At 42.7% G+C, this 19462-nt stretch overlaps 1 protein-coding gene across 5 annotated transcripts in view; it reads right to left on the bottom strand.

The window, feature by feature from the left end:
• Positions 1–15734, bottom strand: part of Lclat1 (lysocardiolipin acyltransferase 1) — a 122154-nt gene extending 106420 nt beyond the window's left edge. Inside the window, exon 1 of one of the 5 annotated variants that reach the window (XM_048416138.3) lies at positions 15551–15734. Coding sequence is in view for 1 of the 5 variants with exons in the window: in XM_085691257.2 (XP_085547383.2) it covers positions 11696–11737 (42 nt within the window). In the remaining 4 variants the exon portion in view is untranslated. Of the gene's footprint in view, positions 1–11275; positions 11436–11695; positions 11849–15093; positions 15258–15550 lie in introns of those variants that run through there. The other 4 variants (XM_085691258.2, XM_085691257.2, XM_048416139.3 and 1 more) reach the window with 4 other exon arrangements.
• Positions 15735–19462: the final 3728 nt, after the last annotated feature.

The following is a 19462-nucleotide window of genomic DNA, read 5'->3' on the forward strand; positions in this document are numbered from 1 at the left end:
AACCACTCACTCTTACTTCAGATATCTCTGGGCTCACTACACTAATGCCCATTTAACCATAAACGCTGTTTCTCTAAATTCTTTCTCTGGTTCAGTAATTCACGAGAAAAATTCTCGTGAAACAGTGAAAGCACAATACTTACCAATCACAGCTTTATTATACTATAAAAGGCTCAACTCAGGAATAGCTAAATGGAAGGAAGAGATGCGCTGAGAAGGGTCTGGGAGAGGAAGAGTGGACACGAAACCTCCATGCCACTCCAGAGACCCAGGGGTCAATAGCCCTGTACCTTAACACATTCACCACTGTCCCAGACTTGCATTACCTAAACATGACTAGCTAAATCATGGGCCCCTAAATATGACTAGCTAAATCATGGGTCCCCTAAACATGACTAGCTAAATCATGAATCCCCTAAACATGACTAGCTAAATCATGAATCCCCTAAACATGACTAGCTAAATCATGGGTCCCCTAAATATGACCAGCTAAATCACGGGCCCCCTAAATATGACTAGCTAAATCATAGGTCCCCTAATTAAACTCAGCATCTAGTTTCCTTTTCTCCTCTCAGAGACATGGGCAAGTATGCATGGGGGTGAGGGTGAGGTACTGAAAGTTCCAAACTTCTAATTTTGGTCTTTCTGATACACAGCACAAATTCCCAGTACAATCAAGAGACACTGGAGATAACAAAAGATATTCTTACCATTCAGAAAATTCCAAGGGTTTTTGATTCTTTTTTTAAGCCCAAAGTCAAGAGCCAGAGAAAGATCAGATACAGTTTATCAAATATGTAATAAATAAAAGCTACTATTTTTAATACCAACATAGACTACCGAAATAATCCAAGTATAATGAAGAGGGGGAACCTAAGCCTTACAAAAGCAGCAATAAAAGAGAAATAGAGAGACATGCCAAAATTGTATTAAAAACTTCAAGACAGGACAATTGAATGTACAAAAATGGACAAACTCTGGCAGGAAATGGAATACGGGACTGAGAATAAATTTAGCTCAGCTAACTGAGGCAAAAAGTGGTGACTAAGCATTTCAAGGGAACGCTAAACAGATGGGACCTTGAGCTGGACAGACAAGGCCAGAGTCAGCTGTCAGCTATCTACAAGAGAAGGCCAACAATGTCATTTAAGACAATATGTGGTCTGTGATAGTCCAAAAGCTGGACCAATCAAATGGTACAGGCCTGTAACCCCAGCTGCTGGAAAAGTTAAAGCAGAAGGGCTATAAGTTCAAAACCAGCCTAGACTACTTTAGACACTTACTTTCTAAAGTACATAAATAATATATAACAATCAAGCTAATTCCTCAGCCTCTGAGGATTCCCTCTTCTAACTCAACTTTCTCTTTTCTTCTCCCCTAGTGACAGAAACCAAACCAGACCTTGCATAAGCTAGGCAAACACTGCACCACTGAAATGACCCAGCCCTGGAATTCACTCTGCTACCATAAGGAAAATATTGTTAAGCACTAAATATCAGAAGGAAAGGTCAAGGCAAGAAGACAGTCTTGAACTGTTTTTCCAATCCCAACCCCCACCACTTACCCTCACACTGACCAGAAAGCTCAAGTGGTTGTCCCTACATTAAGGGACACACCCCTCCCTGACCCCTTCTCCCTGAAGGGTGTGTCCAGGCCCACCAAGGTGTTAGCAGCTCCCAAGCATCCCATAAGGACTCACTCTCTGCACTGCTCTATAAAATAGCATGGCCAGCAACACTCCAATTTTTATATTAGGTACCTCTGTGTTGCTATGGTAAAAATACCATGCATGAAACATGAAACATATTAAGGAAGAAAAGGCTAATGATTCCAGATGGATGGTATATCAGGGCATGGAAGACATGGCATGACAGCAAAGCAGGAAGTTGAGAGCACATCTCAACCTCACAAAGAAGAAACAGGGAAAAAGAATAGGACATAGAATGTCCTGGTTAGTTTCTGTCAACTTGGCACAAGCTAGAGTTGTCTAAGAGGAGGAACCTCAACTGAGAAATGCCTCCATCAGGTTGTCTGTAGGACATTTTCTTGATTAACGAGTGATGTGGGAGGCCTAGCCCTTGTGAGTGGTGCCGCTCCACGGCAGGTGGTCCTAGACAGCAGGCCAAGCAAGACATGGGAAGCAAGCTAGTAAGTAGCACTCCTCCATGGTCTCTGCTTCAGTTTCTACCTCCTATCTTGAGTTCCTGCCCTGACTTCTTTCAATGATGGACTGTGATACAGAAGTGTAAGCAAAATAAACATTTCCTTTCCACTTCCTTTTATGGTGTTTTATCACCACAATAGGAACCCTAAGGCATAGGGCCAGGCTATAAATCCTCAAAATCTGGCCTCAGATTTTGATACACTTCCTGCAGCAATGCTCCACTTTCTAAAGATTCCATGACATCTCCAGTTGTGTGACCCACTGGAGACCAAGTGTCCAAGTACACAAGCCTGTAAGAGATCTATCACCCCTATTCTTCTCCATCAAGATGGTCCCAGAAGAGACTTCTAGACAGGAGGAAGCAAGAAGGCCATCGCCCTGGCCCAAGGTGTCAGTTAAGACCATTTGGGGAGCAATAATGAGACATGACCACATCAAGAGAAGTCGAGCAGACAGGTGACACTGACCTACAGCTGCTTAGCAGAAATGAGGAGGCCCTACTCCATTGCCAACGGCCACTTCCTCAAAAGCACTAAGCAACATGAGTCACCCAAATGAAGTAGCAAGTTTGAATAGCACATGATGATCATGGAAACTGAACTCAGACCTAAAGGCTTCTGAAAAAAATCTTCTAGCCCAGACTGTTTTATCAGAGAATTCTATCAAAGGACTAAAGAATTCAAACTAACTCTTACAATGTCTCCTAGAAAACAGATAATGAATTGTGAACGCGTCTCAATTATTTTATGAAACTAGTACTATCTCAAAGCAGAAACCAGGAAAACTATATAAAAGTAGCAGAAACACAAAAAATCTTCAAAAAGCATTGGAAAAGGAATTCAATGATATTAAAAACTGTTTTAAACCAGGATGTAAAGATTGTTCAATAGTCAGCAATATTAAGATTTTCTTCACAATACTAGTAAGTCCAAGAAAAATAAGTATACAATCATACATACTACCAATAGATTAAAAAAAATGACTTGAAAACAATCCATTACTTGCTGTGATCATGTATTTTGACTGTCAGTCTGAAAGAAGCAACTAGATTTGTAGCATGCCTCTGGTCATGTCCAAAAGGATAGTTCCAGAAGAACTAACTATAACAAGATCAATAGGAACAAGTACTGATGCTAAGAATGGAAATCTGGCCACACCACTGGCAAGATAGTAAACTCATACAACCAGTTTGGAAAACAATCTAATAATTATTCAAAAAGTTAAATACCACTACCCTGTGGGCCAACAAATCTAGTACTAAGTATATACAAGAAAAAAATGAAAACACAAACCTATACAGAGCTTGTAAATGAATGATCACAGCAGCATTATTCCAAATAGCCACTAAGCAAAACAACTCAAGAGTTCACCAGCTGATGAATGGATAAACAAAATGTGGCAGGCTAGGTGTGGTGGTACACACGTACAATACCAGCGTTCAGGAGGCAGAGACAGGCAGACCTCGAGCTTGAGGCCAGTCTAGTCGACACAGTACATTCCATGCCAGTCAAGGTTAAAAGATGAGACGCTGTCTCAAAACCCAATATAATAATAATAATAATAATAATAATAAATGTGGCACTATCCATATAAAAGATGGTTTGGCAAAAGAAAGAACCAAGTATACACCACACAGAGTATACCATGTGTGGTGGTGTGAGAATGTCCTCCACAGGCTCATGTATTTGAATACTTGCTTTCCAGCTGACAGAACTGTTAGGAAAGGGTGAAGGAAGTATGGCCTTGCTGGAGAAGATGTTTCACTAGGGGTGGATTCTGAAATTTCGAAACTATGTACCATTCCCAGGGTGCTCTCTCTTTGTCTCCTGCTTAGAGATTGAGATATGAGCTCTTGGCTGTTCCTGCTGGCCTGCCTCTGCCCACCATCATGAGCTCTTCACCCTCTGAAACTATAAGCCCCATTAAAGATTTTATTATTTACCTTGATCATGTTGTTTTGTCACAACAACAGACAAACACACTGTTCCACTGTGCACAGGAATGCTGAAAATATTGTGCTAAGTGGAAAAGTCATTCAAAAATGATCAGATAAAGTTAGGCATGATGTATAATTTCACCTTTTGGGAACCTGAGGCAAGAGGATATCCACGAGCTCAGGGCCAGCCTGGGTTGCACAGTGAGTTCTAGGCTAGCCTGGGCTACAAATATAGACCCTATACAAAAGGGGGGATCAGAGGGGAGAAGTGTGAAGAAGGAGCACAATATATCATCAGTCCATTTATAGAAAAAGGCTGGAATACACAAATCTAGGGGAAAGAAGATCACAGCTGCTAGAGAAAAGGAGAGTCTGGAAGAAGGTAGAAGTGTCACTACTAATACACGTGACAAATGGGGATTCTTTAGAATAACAAAATGTTTTAAAATTGATCGTGGTGAAGGTTGTACAATTTAACAAATAAAGGGCACCTCCTGTCAGAACCCCCATATGCCTACTGTGTAGAAATCGACAAATCAATTCTAAAATTAATATACACTGCTCGGCATAGTGACACAGCCCTGCAAACAATCCCAGCACACTGGAAGTAGAGGGGAGGATTACACATCCAAGGCTAGTCTGGATTACGTAATGAGTTCTGAGACAGCCTGGGCTACAGAGTGAGACTAAACAAAAAATATAGTCGTGTAAGAAACTAAAAATAAGTTAAAAATAATCTTAATGAAGAATAAAATATGTCAGGCCAGATGGCATGGCTGGTAAAGGTACTTCCTGCCAAGTCTGATGACCTGAGTTTAATTCCAATCCCTGAAAGTTGTCCTCTGACCTCCGCACAGCATATCCACATATATGTGTATACACACATACACACAGAAAAATAAGTAAAAAATGAAATAAATTATTTTTAAAGAACAAAACAGGATTTGTGTTTCTATTTTCAAAACTCAGTACAAAGCAACAACAATGAAGATAGTGTGGTACTAACGTGAAAAAAACAAACAGATCTGGGGAAAAGAGCTGAGGGTTCAGAAATAAACCCATGTATCTACACAACCTCCATATGGCCCAGCAATTACACTGCTGAGTTTTACTCCAGTGAAGTAAAAAATTTACATTCACACACACACACACACACACAAAAAAAAACGCATACCCAAATGTGCATAGCAGCTTGTTTCTAAGAGCCAAACACTAGAAACAACACAGACGCCCTTCAATGTGCACATCTCTATGAGGGAGTGCTAAGGAGACTAAGGAATGCAAGGGCGAGAAAAGTACAAACTCATGCATAACTAAAATGAATCCAGAGAGAATTATGCCAAATAGGGGTGGAAAAAAGTCAAATCCCACGGATTGAATGTTGTTTAAATCCATGAGTCTAACATTCCTTCAATGACCAAACTGTAAAAACAAAAAACAGATTGGTACTTGTAAGAAGTCAGGGAAGGAAGGGAATGTGTCCATCAAGGGCGACAGAATGAGCCCTTATGGTAAAACTGTATCTTGGCTGTGTGTGTATGTTTCAGAGTTTTGAGACAAGTTTCATTATGTAGCCCAGAGTAAGCTGGAATTCACTATGTGGCCCGAGTAGCTTCAACATACCAATCCTCCTGCCTCAGCCTCCAAAGTGCTAGGACCACTAGCACATATTATTGCACCTGGCTCTGCATATTCCTAGGTTTTGAAAGGAAGGAGGTAAGAGATAGTAACAGATATTTGCAAACTTTGTGACTTTAGGCAATTAATCTTGTTTCTTCACTTATAAACTGTTGACAGAGGTTTCTGTCCCAACCAATCCCACAGCCGTTCAGTCCCAAAAAAACACACTGTCCCAAAGAAATACACAGAGGGTTACATTAATTATAAACTGGTTGGCCTATTAGTTCACGCTTCTTATTAATTAATTCTTACATCTTAACCCATAATTCTTGTCTGTGTTAGCCACATGGCTTGGTACCTTTTATCAGAGAGGCATTCTCATTTTGCTTCCTCTATGTCTGGGTGACAACTATAGACTGGCTCTTTCCTCTTCCCAGAATTCTCCTGTTCTTGTCGCCCTACCTATACTTCCTGCCTGGCTACTGGCCAATCAGTGTTTTATTAAAACAATACAAGACCACTGTCCCACAGCAATAAACAGAAATTAACAAGTGTTACTATGGCTGACTGAACGACTGCCAAAGTAAATTCACATCCTAAGAGTATCCATTCTCACTTTTATTCAATATAATGTTTGAGATCATAGTCAGAGAAATAAGGCAAAAAAAAAAGAAACAAAGAAAACACACATAAAAAGAAGCTGAACTATCTCTACTTGCAAATATGATCTTATAATTGAGAAACCCTAAAGATTCCATAAGACAAGCAATAATAATAAACCTTTCTAATAAGATACAAAATCACACAAGAATCAATAGTTTTTCATTTACCAATAAAAAAAAAAAACTCAGGGGAGTAAAGAGGCAGAGGCATGCAGATCTGAGTTCAAGGCCAGCCTGGTCTACAGAATGAGTTCCAGGATAGCCAGGGCTACACAGACAAAACCTTCCTCAAAAAGAAATAATAATTAATAATAATAATAATAATAATAATAAAATAATATCACTGAGAAAGGAATCAGGAAAATAATTTCACTTACAACAATCTCAAGCAGGAAAATTCTAAGTATAAACCTACCAAAGACATAAAACACTCTCCCATACAATTTGAAAACACTGAAGAAATCTACTGAAGAAGATACTGGAAAGAAAACATTGATCACAGAGTAGAGAATTTCTCCTGTGAAACCAGCCATGTGATGGTTAATAAATACTGCTAACCTGACAGGATCCAGAATCATGTAGGAAACAAGACTCTGGACATGGATCTGAGGAATTACCTAGAATGAATTAACCGAGACAGAATGCCCACCTCACTGCAGATGGCACCATCTTACCTAGAATGGGTTAACTGAGATGGAATGCCCACCTCACTACAAACGGCAGGCACCATCTTACCTAGAATGGGTTAACTGAGATGGGATGCCCACCTCACTGCAGACAGCACTATTCAGTAGGCAGGGATGCTGGACTGAATAGAAAGGATAAAGCAGGGTGAGTTCCAGTATGCACTGTCTCCTTCTGGACTGTGATACAATGTAACCAGATGCCTCCCACTCCTGTCACTGGCTTTCCATGCCGTGATGAACTGTATCCTGATATCTGTGAGCCAAAATAACCTCTTCCTCCCCTAAGTTGCTCTTTTCAGCTATTTTGTCACAAGATGACAAGTAACTAACTATACAGCATGTATGAAAACCTCAACATTCAATTTGTTATTTTATACAATTAATATATGCTAATTTAAGATGCATAAACATAGCACATCCTAATCTCTGAAAACTATAAATACTATCTAGAAAGAAAGAAAAAAGATTCTGTAAATGTGGTTATATTAAGTACTTTACAATGAGTGGGTTATTTTCAATTATTGAGGAAGGTCCTGAATACAATCACATACAGCTATGCTATACAGACAAGCGCTGGAGTGTTCATACCATGAAGAGGAATGCCAGCAGTCACCACAGGCTGTGAGGCCAAGAAGGATGATCCTCTGGAGCCTCTGAGGTGCCACAGCTCTGTTACTCTTGATCTTGGCTGACTAACAACATTTCGGAGTGCTTGTCTCCACAACATGTTTGCAGTGATTTAGTGCAACAGCTGTAGGAAACTAATGTAAACAGCTAACAATCTAGAAATGCCTAGTAACTACCAGTGGGTGGAAAGACCCTGAGAAGTCTTAAGAATAGTCCCCAAAGACAGAATCAGACATTAAGCATTCTTAATTCAAAGTAAGAATATAGGACTCCCTCACAAAACTCTAGATTCAAAAAGGAATAAATAAATATAACTTTGGGAACACCTGAAATGAATGAAGACTCAGTTCCAAGGACAACTAGTACCTTCAATAGACAAGAACTCTTTATCCCAGTAGCAAAGAGGACATCTAATTCCCAGTATATCTAGCCTCGGAAGGAAAGAGAAGTTAAACCATGCTGCTGTCATTACTACCGTAAGTAAAGCTAGTGACAAAGACCTGGCCTTTTGTACTTGAGCCCTGTTCCCAATCCCCCCTGCAAGAGAACAAAACAAACATGTACTGTGAATTCTAACTAGTCTTAATAAAAATCTAGAGTCAGATATTGGGGGTAAAAGTTGAAAGACAGAGAAGTAAAGCAGCCAGTCACTAAAGTTCTTACCTCCATGGAATCTTCAGACTGAAAGGGCTATCCTGTCTCTACAAGTCCTCAGACTGAATGCCATGAGCTCCTGTCTCCTCCCACCTTATATTCCTCTCTCCACCAAGTCATATCCTTCCTGTCTCCACAGCCCTAGTGTTGGGATTAGAGGCACACGACTCCCAAGGACTGGGATTAAAGGTGTGAGTCACCATTGCCTGGCCTCTATGACTAACTAGTGGCTTAGCTCTGCACTATGATCTTCAGGCAAGCTTTATTTGTTAGATCACAAATTAAGTATCACCACACAAACACTTTTTCCTTAATCAACTGACCTTACTGAACAACTTCAGTGTTAGGCAGGTGTGGTGGCTCACAATGCACTCTCAACACTAGTGAGGATGAGACACCTTGGATCAAAGGCCTGCCTAGTCACATAGAGACACGATCAGAAGTGGGGGGAGTATGTAGTTTTACTAAATTTCAAAATTATATAATGAAGCATTAAGACTGTCCAATAAACAAAATAAAAACTGCAGTAGAACACAAAAGGCAGAAGAGAGATTTCATTTAAAAATCCCACATCACAGAAAGAATGGCTCTAAACAATCACAGAAAGGTATATTTCACATGGATCTTCAGAAACTTTGGGCATAAATTATTTTTGTTCAAGCAAGCCCTTCAAAATAAAGCCACAAGAGTACCATATATTTTAAATTTTCACTGAGGTAAAACAGGCATGCAGGCACAGAAGTGAAGAACATAGACTGGACACCGCAATCAGCACAAAGTAAGCACAGTCCGGAGGACCAGGAATTCAAGACCAGCCTGCACGACTCAGCATAATTCAAGGTTAGATTGAGTTGGGTAGCAGGGCCCTGACTCTAAGGGAGGAGCTAAAAAGAAAAAGTGTTTCAGCTACCCCTACTTTCCATCTTTTCTCCCTATCCTAGGTAAGGTTACTATTGTTGAAAAAAAAAAAAAACAGCACCATGAACACTATGACCAAAGCACCTCGGATAGGAGTGACAAAGCCACACATGTCAAAGTGATTGTACGAACCATGTCACACTCCCATCAACATGAGTTCCCACTGGTCTACATCAGCAACTACACACTAAAGGATCAACTTTTATAAAATCATTGCTTTCTAAATCATTCAAATAAATCTGTTTAATCTATCTGCAAGTACTGATTTCTGTTTATGATTGAAAGGTTCTGCAGCATGCTCAAAAGAAACAGGATCCTCAAACCGTGGCAAGTTCGCACTTTCACCCTAACTAATCCCGGGCCCCGCACTGTGGTACTGTTGGCACTGAGTAATTGTAGTGCTATAAACATCTGCATGATCCATTTACAACCACCTTGATGGAGAAAGGTCATGTTACTTTCATTGGTTAATAAAGAGACTGCCTTGGCCTTTTTGATAGGCCAGCCCTTAGGTTGGTGGAGTAGACAGAACAGAATCGTGTGAGAAAGAAAGCAGAGGCAGGCAGTCGCCACGACTCTCCTCTCCAAGACAGACGCAGGTTAGAATCCTCCTGGTAAGCCACCACCTCGTGGTGCTACATACATTATTAAAAATGGGTTAGATCAATATGTAAGAGTTAGCCAAAAAGAGGCTACAGATAATGGGCCAGGCAGTGCTTAAATGAATAAAAAAAAAAGTTTCCGTGTAATTATTTCAGGGGTAAAGCTAGCTGGGAGGCGGGCGGCGGGAAGTGGCCCACCGCTCCTTCTACACCGCCTCATTTCATCAGTGGCTGTTTCCACATTGAAATCACTGCTGTGCAAATATATAAGTACTCAAAATAAGCTGGGGGTGGAAGTACGCATCTATAATCCCATCATTTGAAAGCTGGAGGCAAAGGATCAGCGGTTTAAGATCAGCTTCAGCTACAAAGAGAATTCAGAACCAGCCTGGCCTACATGAGACCTGGTCTCAAAATAACAACAAAAACCTAATATAAGAAAAATATTCAACGGGATGGTGGTGCACACCTTTAATCCCAGCACTTTGGGGGCAGAGGCAGGCGAATCTCTGAGTTCGAGGCCAGCCTGGTCTACAGAGCTAGCCCTAGGACATTCCAGGCTAAACAGAGAAACTCTGTTTCAAAAAAAAAGAAGAGAGGGAGGGACAGAGGGAGGGAGGGAGGGACGGACGGAGGGAGGGACAGAGGGAGGGACAGAGGGAGACAACCTAAAACCCATTCTCCAAGGAAGGGAGGGAGAGAGGGAGGGAGGGAGGGAGGGAGGGAGGAAGGAAGGAAGGAAGGAAGGAAGGAAGGAAGGAAGGAAGGAAGGAAGGAAAGAAGGAAGGAAGAAAACCTAATACCCATTCTCCTAGCAATATTCAATTTTCCAGCCTATACACCATCCAGCCTATATATATACACCATATACACTGTCCAGTCTATATATACACCGTCCAGCCTATATACCATACAGCCTATATATACAGCATACAGCCTATGTGTGTGTGTGTATATATATATATATATATATATATATATATATATATATACACCATACAGTCTATACACTGTTCAGTCTCTACACTATCAAGCCGAAACACCATTCAGCCTAAACCACCAAGCCTGGATTATGAAATGATACTTAACTGGTTTCTTCTTTACATTCTGTTACCAAAGACACCTCTCCAGAACATAATGAGGTGTAGCACCTCATGTTAGCCTGTAATCCCAGCACTTGATAGTGTTGAGGCAGGAGGATAACCTTGTGCTTGAAGCCAGCTACATAGCAAGGTCCAGGCCAGCCTGAGCTATAGTGAGACCATGCCTCAAAAACACCCAACAAATAAACAAAGAAGCAGAACAGAAAGCCGATCATTTCACTCCATGTCTTAGTTAAGATTTCTACTGCCACCATAAAACATGACCAAAACCAATTAGGGAAGAAAGGGTTCATTTCAACTTACAACTCTGTCACAGTACGTCACTGAGGAAAGTCAGGGCAGGAGACCAAGGCAGAGACCTAGAGGCAAGAACCAAAGCAGAGGCCGAGGAGAAACGCTGCTAATTGGCTTGCTTCCCATGGCTTGTTCAGCTTGCTTTCTTATCCAACTCAGGAGGACCATCTGCCCAGGGAAAACACCACTCTCAAGCAGGCTGGGCCCTTCCACATCAATCATTAATCAAGACTGGGACCTAGAGATTTGCCTACAGGCCATGTGATGGAGGTATTTTCTCAGCTGAGGTTCCTCTTCCCAGCAACTCCAGCTGGCCAGTTGACAGAAAAGTGCAAGTCTAGTTTAGCTCTAGACTGAAAGTCCTTGTAAAATCCATACTGCTAGGAGCATAAAATCAGTCTTAGCCAAGAATTCTCAGCCTGGACCTACCTCTTCCTGTATCTCTCCCTGAAAGGATACACACACTCTCATTCATCCGGCCATGACAGCGTTCCTGCCTATTCACTTCTGGAGGCTGGTCTCCCTCGTGCTCTGCTTAGCTTCTCTCCTCACTTAGCTAGGTCCATCCCAGCACATGCTCCCAGAGTTCTCTGTGCCTATCACCGCTACATCTGAGAGTTTAGCACACTGTAAGTTAATCATCTATTCCTTCCCCACATCTTCAGATTGGACTTGGGCCTCTCTTTGACCTCAAGGATTAGATGAGGAATTAATTTTCCAAGGAGACAGAAAGATTCCAGATAGAGTTATGAAACAATGAAATCACAGCCACTTTTATGTCATTTTTTTCCTATAAAGACTGAGAAAATATCCCAGCACTCAGGAGGCAGAGGCAGGCAGATCTCTGTGAATTCAAAGCAAGCCTGGTCTACATAGGACAACCAGTAGCCAGAGCTACACAGAGAAACCCTGACTCAAGGGGGAAAAAAAAATCAAAAACAGAAATAAAAAAGACTAAGAAAATTATTAGCTTATTGTTTAGCAATGAGTTGTACTAAAACCCAGTCTGTTTGTTTTTAAATTCATCCATCAAAGTATTCTCTCAAAGAACTTAACCAGAGTTGGGAAGATGGCTCAATGGGTAAAGTGCTTGCTACACAAGCATGAGGACCTGAATTCAGAGCCCCAGCACCCAAGTAAAATCCCAGGTCTAGCAGCATGTGCATGTATGTAATCCAAGCAACAAGAGGATGCCAGTCTACTCAATCAATAAGCATCATATTCAGTGAGACCCTTTTCTCAAAAAATAAAGCCTTTACATGAACATGTGCATGCCACACCCTACACACATATGCAAACACAAACAATCGAATAAAAATTAAAACTATGAACTTGTGTTTCCTGGTAGGTATTAGTTACAACTCTGCTTTAAAATAGTTTTTAATGGGCTAGAGAGGTGGCTCAGAGGTTAAGAGCACTGACTGTTCTTCCAAAGGTCCTGAGTTCAATTCCCAGCAACCACATGATGGCTCACAACCATCTGTAATGAGATCTGATGCCCTCTATTGGCCTATAGGATATATGTAAGCACAATACTGTATACATAATAAATAAATAAATCTTTAAAATAAAATAAAATAGTTTTTAAACATATTGGACATCAAAGCTGAGCAAGAGCCCTCACACTCAGAAGGCTGAGTGGCTATAACTGCGTATTTGAAGCCATCATGATTACAGATCAAATCACCCTGTCCTACAGACTAGATTGATGTCTTAAAAACAAAGTAAGCAGGGCGGTGGTGGCACACACCTTTGATACCAGCACTTGGGAGGCAGAAGCAGGCAGATGTCTATGAGTTTGAGGCCAGCCTGGTCTACAAAGCAAGTTCCAGGACAGCCAGGGGGCTGTTTCATATAGAAACCCTGTCTCAGGAAATAAACAAAAAAAGTGAAATTAATATACTACATAACCAAAGTAATTGTAGCCACTGCCACACAAACAATGAAGGACGCCAAAAAAATGAATCATAATTGTTTATACAAGTAAAAGACCCTGAAAACTCAGCTCACATATTCCCCTTAGCACATGATACACCTGGATGCATATAGTGAAGGTATGGAAGAACACAGGAGCCAGCCTTGTGGTGCAGGACTGGGATTTCAGCTATTCAGAGGGCTGAAGCAGAAAGAAGATCACAAGTTCAAGTCCTTCCTAGGCTCCAGAATGAGTTCAAGGCTAATCTTGGCAACTCAATGAGACCCTGTCTCAAAATAAAAAGGGGCTGGGAATAGTTCAGTGATGGAACACTTGTTTAGCATATGCAAGCCTCTGCATTCAATCCCCAGGACAGGAAAAAAAACAGACAGATGTGGGTGGCCACAAGCTGGACTCACAAAGCTAGCTGAATGGTTTAGGACAAACGATGTCATTTGCTCCAGTTTCCTCATCTGTTGATGTAACCACTTTATACTGGCGTTGAACGGTTGAGTGGACACAAGGCCCTTGATACACCACCAGGTAGAGTAGAGCATACTAATACACGTCAATTCTTACCACTGTTTTTAAGTCTTTTAGATGCATTGCCCCGCCCCCTTACAAAACCTTAATGAAGACTGCTTGGCCAAGAACTGTCCACTCAGAGAAAAAACACCCCACAGAAGTTATATAATTACCGTATTTTAAGAAGTAACCTAGTTATCACTACATATAACCTCAACACCAGGCCAAACTGATCCTATCTCCGCAGATTCAGTGTAGAAAAGTTCCCCTCCTGCCATCTGCAGCAGCCAGTCTTCACACCTGGTGGGAAAAGAGCAACCCCCAACATTTGTTCAACTTAAGGTAGAAGTTATGTGGAAATCACAGTGTCAGATATACCCTGGGCACTCCTGAGACAGTAGCTATTGAGGACTGAAGTCAAGTGCGCCTATGACTTTTCAATTCTTTTAGTAATTCAAAAATGCACAAGTTTATGGGCTGAAGTTCAATGCTTAAGAGCACTTACTGCTCTTTTAGGGGGTCAGGGTTGAGTTCCCAACACCCACATTAGGTGACTCAAAAACATCTGTAATTCCAGCTCCAGGAGGTTTCCACATTGCATGATGCATATAAACTCACCAGTCTCAAATAGGCAAATAAAAATAACATTTTTAAATACACAAATTTTGCAAAGTCACTAATCAAAATAGTTTTGTTGCTGTTGTTGTTGTTTCTGGTTGGTTGGTCGGTTGGGTTTGGTTTTTCAAGACAGGGTTTCTCTGTGTAGCTTTGGAGCCTGTCCTGGAACTTGCTCTGTAGACCAGGCTAGCCTTGAACTCACAGAGATCTGCCTGCCTCTGCCTCCCAAGTTCCGGGATTAAAAGCGTGGTGCATCACCACCACCTGGCTAAAATAGTAGTTTTTTAGATAGTCCAACTACTTAAAACTTTTTATGACAAGATGTTTCTTTGCCAAAATACATGAGGATGTGAATGAAAAGCATTTATCTTGGTAATTCCTTCGCCGATATTCCTTCAACACTTTTCCGGGCCTTAAACTGAATTGCAAAACTCAGATTTGTCTACATCCATTCAAAGCGCACCGAAGACAGAACGTGAACTTCAAAGGCAACTAATCCTTCAGGAAAGGTCGAGAAAACCAAACAGTTCCACAACCACAAGAAAACACCTTTCGTCTTTATTGCTTCTGATCAAATATAATTTTAGATGTTAAGATACAACCTGAAAGACAGAACCTGCCAGGTACCACGCCTACTTTCGCACCAATTATAAGGTACAATACAGAGATAAGGACGACGAGTTGGAAGGCTAGCCCTTAGCAAGAGCATGTCTCAAAAAACGGACAGAAAAATCAGTCAACCTAGACGTCAGCCTCTAACGTGGCCTACCTTTCCTTCTGTGGCACTGCTACCTAGACCTAGTGCACACCTCTCGCACCCGCAGCAAACAGCCGGCTTGAGCCTTGGACAGCTTTCCTGTGGGTATCCCACGTGGGATATCCCAGCTTTGTGCACCTGGGATCTGGCCCCTGGCACACCTTAGGCGGTGTCTGGGGACCCAACAGCTCCCGGGGCCACCAAGGTGTGGCGTGGACGAAAAGGTACTTGTCCCTGAGCACTGACGAGGCACAAGGCGACCCTTGTCCCACAACCTGCTCGGCTCCGGAGGCCTCCGCCTCTCTCGAGTCGCTCGCTCTAACCCTCCCCCAACTCCCGCGAGTGGCCGTCCCTCGGGGCCCACCGGAGGAAGCGAGCGCTCAGAAAAAGCGGCCACGCCGCAGCTCCCCCTCCGCCCACTCGGGGAATCCCCTGGTCGCCGCCATGTTCCCCGCGCCCAAACCCGCACCTGACGCCGCGGGCCGTGAACCTGGGACACACCGGGGAAACCGCGCAACGTCGCGGGGACACCGGAGAGAGACTGCGACTCCACGGGGGTCACAACCTCCGAGCAGAACCCGCCGCTAATTCATCCCGAAACGGGGAGGCGTCCAGCCCGTCGCCTTAGTAATGCGTCCCGCCAGGATCCACCCTGATTGGCTATGGGCGCTGTGACGCAGAGGCGTCCCCGGCTACGTAGAAGCCCTTGTGCTGGACGCTCCGCCCCCGCTCCGCAGCCGGGAGAGACCCCTGACGTCTTCTAGGCTGCTTTAAAGGGGCAGTGCCCAGATCCTGGTCTGGCCTGCAGCAGAATACTAGCAGAGAAAGCGAGATCGGAGCTCAGTGAAGGCCGCTCTCTGTTCCGGGGAGCCCAATTGCTGCTTAAAGGAATAACAAATCTGGAGCGCTCATTTGCAAGCCTAATTTTTATGTCCCAAATCAAAGAGCAAATTAGCATCCAGCCAGTCCTAGAACCAGTGTCCTGATGGCATAAAACTAAAGGCACCTTCGAACTCTGAGGTTGCCTAATGGAAAACAAATCCGAGGCACTAATTACTAAACCTTGCTTTTTTGTCCCAAATCAGAGTACAAATTCACAGTTCATAGCACACAACTGTTGCTCATCAACGGTGTTTGCTCAGCTCTCAACTTTTCCTCCCCTGGACTCTTTTTTTAAAAAAAAAATTCTTTTAGCATTCTATTTTTGAAAGGACTTAGTGCCTTTCTACTGCCTTGGGTCTGAACCCAAACCTACCAGACTAAGCGCAATAGATGGTAGAAACTGTGGTTAATTTAACTTCTTTTCACTTCCCCGGCACAATGCCTTTTTGCTGGCTTTTAATAAATAATAAAAATCTTTTAAAATAGTAAATATCTACCCATAACCCACAGAACCCCTCCACGGCCATTTTTGAATATTTATACATTTAATTTGTTTATTTAACATGGAACAAAGAGAAATGGTTTTCGAAGTACAGGTTAGCCTTGTGTGGCAGGCAGTGCGTGCCTGTAACCCCAGCACTCCAGATAGCAGAACCAGGAAGAAGGGTTGCTTTTTTTTCCACCCAAGACAGGTTTCTCTGTGTAACAATGGCTGTCCTAGAACTCCCTCTGTAGACCAGGCTGGCCTCAAACTTACAGAGATGCTCCTGCGTCTACCTCCCAAGTGCTAAGTCAAAGGTATGTACCTCCACCACTGAGCAAGACTCTGGATTTGTAAAAAGGAGGGAAGGTACCTTCCTGCTCAGAACCAGCATTCCATCTCCTTTACTTGTGTTCAGTATTTCAGTATTTGAGATGTGCAGAAATTGCATTAGAAAATGAAAATACAACGAAGGAGAACACTAGTACACAAAAATGCAGTTATCCCTATGAGGTTGGATAGACCTCATATTTGTCTCTAAAATCAGAGTTCTGGAAATTCTTAGCTTTCAAGGGCTTGTCACTGTTATCGGATGAACGTGGTGATCCCCCAGAACCTCTCATGAATGTCCTGTGACTTCTCTGAGGACTTGAGGAGACCGCACAGAGCCCCTCCTCTGCTGCAGGTTCCGTTGTGTGCTGCTGTGCTGGAGAGGCAGGACTGCTGTGCCACAGACAGGACATGCAGCTGGGCACTTTCTTGTTCTGGCCCCTCTTCCTCTCCACATGAACTGCTAAGGGACAGTTCAGAGCATTGGAGCCAGTCCTGGAAATCACTCTATAGACCAGGCTGACCTCGAGCTCACAGAGATCCGCCTGCCTCTGCCTCTTGAGTGCTGGGAATAAAGACATGCACCGCTACTGCCCAGCGCGTAATGATTCTTAAACCTGAAAATATTATCGGAGTCTTGCGCTTCTTTTCCTGGCAGTAAAAGGTTCAAGCTACAGTAACTTGTTATTCATTTGGGAGAAAATGTGTTATCCCAAGACCATTGACCTCTTCACTGCCCAAATGAGGTCTATGAGCTAGATAATAGCATTGTTTGAAGATTATTTTCTTTTTTTTATTGTTGTTTGTCCAGTAATCATGATTGAGTCGAGGACCTTGCATAATGTTTTGCTGTTGTTGGCTTGGTTTGGGTTTTTTTGCTTTTCGAAACAGGGTTTCTCTGTGTAGCCCTGATTGTCTTGGAACTCAATCTCTAGACCAGGCTGGCCTTGAACTCACGTACAACTGTATGCCTCTGTCTCCTGAGTATGCTGGGCTTGACCTTGCATATGCCAAGAAAGCTGGATTACATCCTCAAACCATTTTTTACCGTTTTAATTTTTATTGAGAGATGGGATCTCACTAAGTTACCCAAGCTGGCCTACAGATCACCAAGTAATAGGCTGACCTTGAACATGCAGTCCTCCTTCTCCAAGGCTCCTGAATAGCTGACCTGTGTGCCACCATGCCTAACGATTGTCTTTGTTTCGCTCCCTGTTCTAGGCTTACCCAAGAAGTTAACACAGAAAGAAATGAAGAAAATCCTTATACTCGTTTTCCATCTCTCTTAAATCTAAAATTATTTCTCACTTAAAGCATAATAATCACTATTTAAAATTTTCATCCATGTAACCAATTCTTGAATTTCTGTGAAGTTTATCCAACCTCTGCCATGCATGTATCTCATCGAGACATCCAACAAAATTCTCACGTTTTAGTCGCATCAGACCTGACTGGCATGATGTTTCTTCAATATGCTAGACCAACATGATGCCAGGTGGGCTGGGTCCCTTTGGAATCCATTAGGACGGAAAACAGGAAAGTGAGTACAGCCATGGAGCAAAGCTGCACAAGTCTGTCCTTAAGAATCTTTTATTTCCTTGGATGTAAAACTGCTCTTGTTTACTGTCTTAGTTGCTAGGAGAGCCGGGGCAGCTCTGAGGATGCTTGCTTAGCCTTCAGCTTTCGTAGATCTTACTCTTTTGGGCTGAGCACCAGTGTGAGATGCTGGTCAGTGGCTAAGTATATCCACTCCAATGGCACATTCCGGAAGTGGAGAAGTGGCCAGTAGGATGGTGGTAGACTCCAGGAGACCCACTAAGTCAGGCCTGGGTGAGGACTCTCTCTGTTACCTAAATTCACTAGTGCCCCATTCTGATGGCGAATAAGGAAGGGGAGTGAAAGGATGCTTAGGGATTATAGAGAGCCCCATCAACTTAGATCCGTTAGTCAACATTTCTCTAAAAATCAGAGTGCTTCTCGTCCCCCAGTCTGTGATTATTAAAAACAAAGACAAAAAATAACAATAATGATTGTAAGACACTTTGGAAAAGGATCAAAGAAATGTGTGTGCTGGGTCCTCACATGGAGCAGTGACTCCTTCAGGCCTTGTAGTCTGTCTAATAGGCTCAGGACTTGAAATTGGGCGACGGATTACAATTCTCCACTGGGGTGATGTCTGACCCCACTCTTTTACCTATCGCTGTTCTGTTGAGACTATATATTATACGGCGCCCTTAATGTCTGCCCACATATCTCCTGCCTAAAACAAATGCTATGTACCATCAGCCATCTTCATAAGGTCAGGGCAAGACCCCTGGCTGCCACTTAGACCTTGCCATCCATTATGGTAATTAGATTGCCCCTGCTTCTCACAGTTGTCTCTGCTATTCTGACATCTGTCATTCCCCAATGCCACCAAAGCTTCCTGTTTTGGAATATCTTTTCCCTTAGCCCTGTCCTGCTTTTAGAAGACAAGCGCCTCAGAGCGTCTCAATGATGTTGTTAGTCCCAGGCGGAGCATCTCCCATCACCTTGATAAGCAGTGCCATTCGGGCCCTTTCTGAGGGACAGAGTAAGCCAATAGTAAGACACACTTTGCCTTGACGGATGTTCTTCTGACTGGTTAAATGACCCTATCTTTCCCCACTGCTGTAGAATATTATTTTACGGTGTGTTACATTTGTTTAT

This window comes from Myodes glareolus, chromosome 6 (assembly GCF_982192425.1).
Source record: "Myodes glareolus chromosome 6, mMyoGla1.1, whole genome shotgun sequence".
NCBI lineage: Eukaryota > Metazoa > Chordata > Mammalia > Rodentia > Cricetidae > Myodes > Myodes glareolus.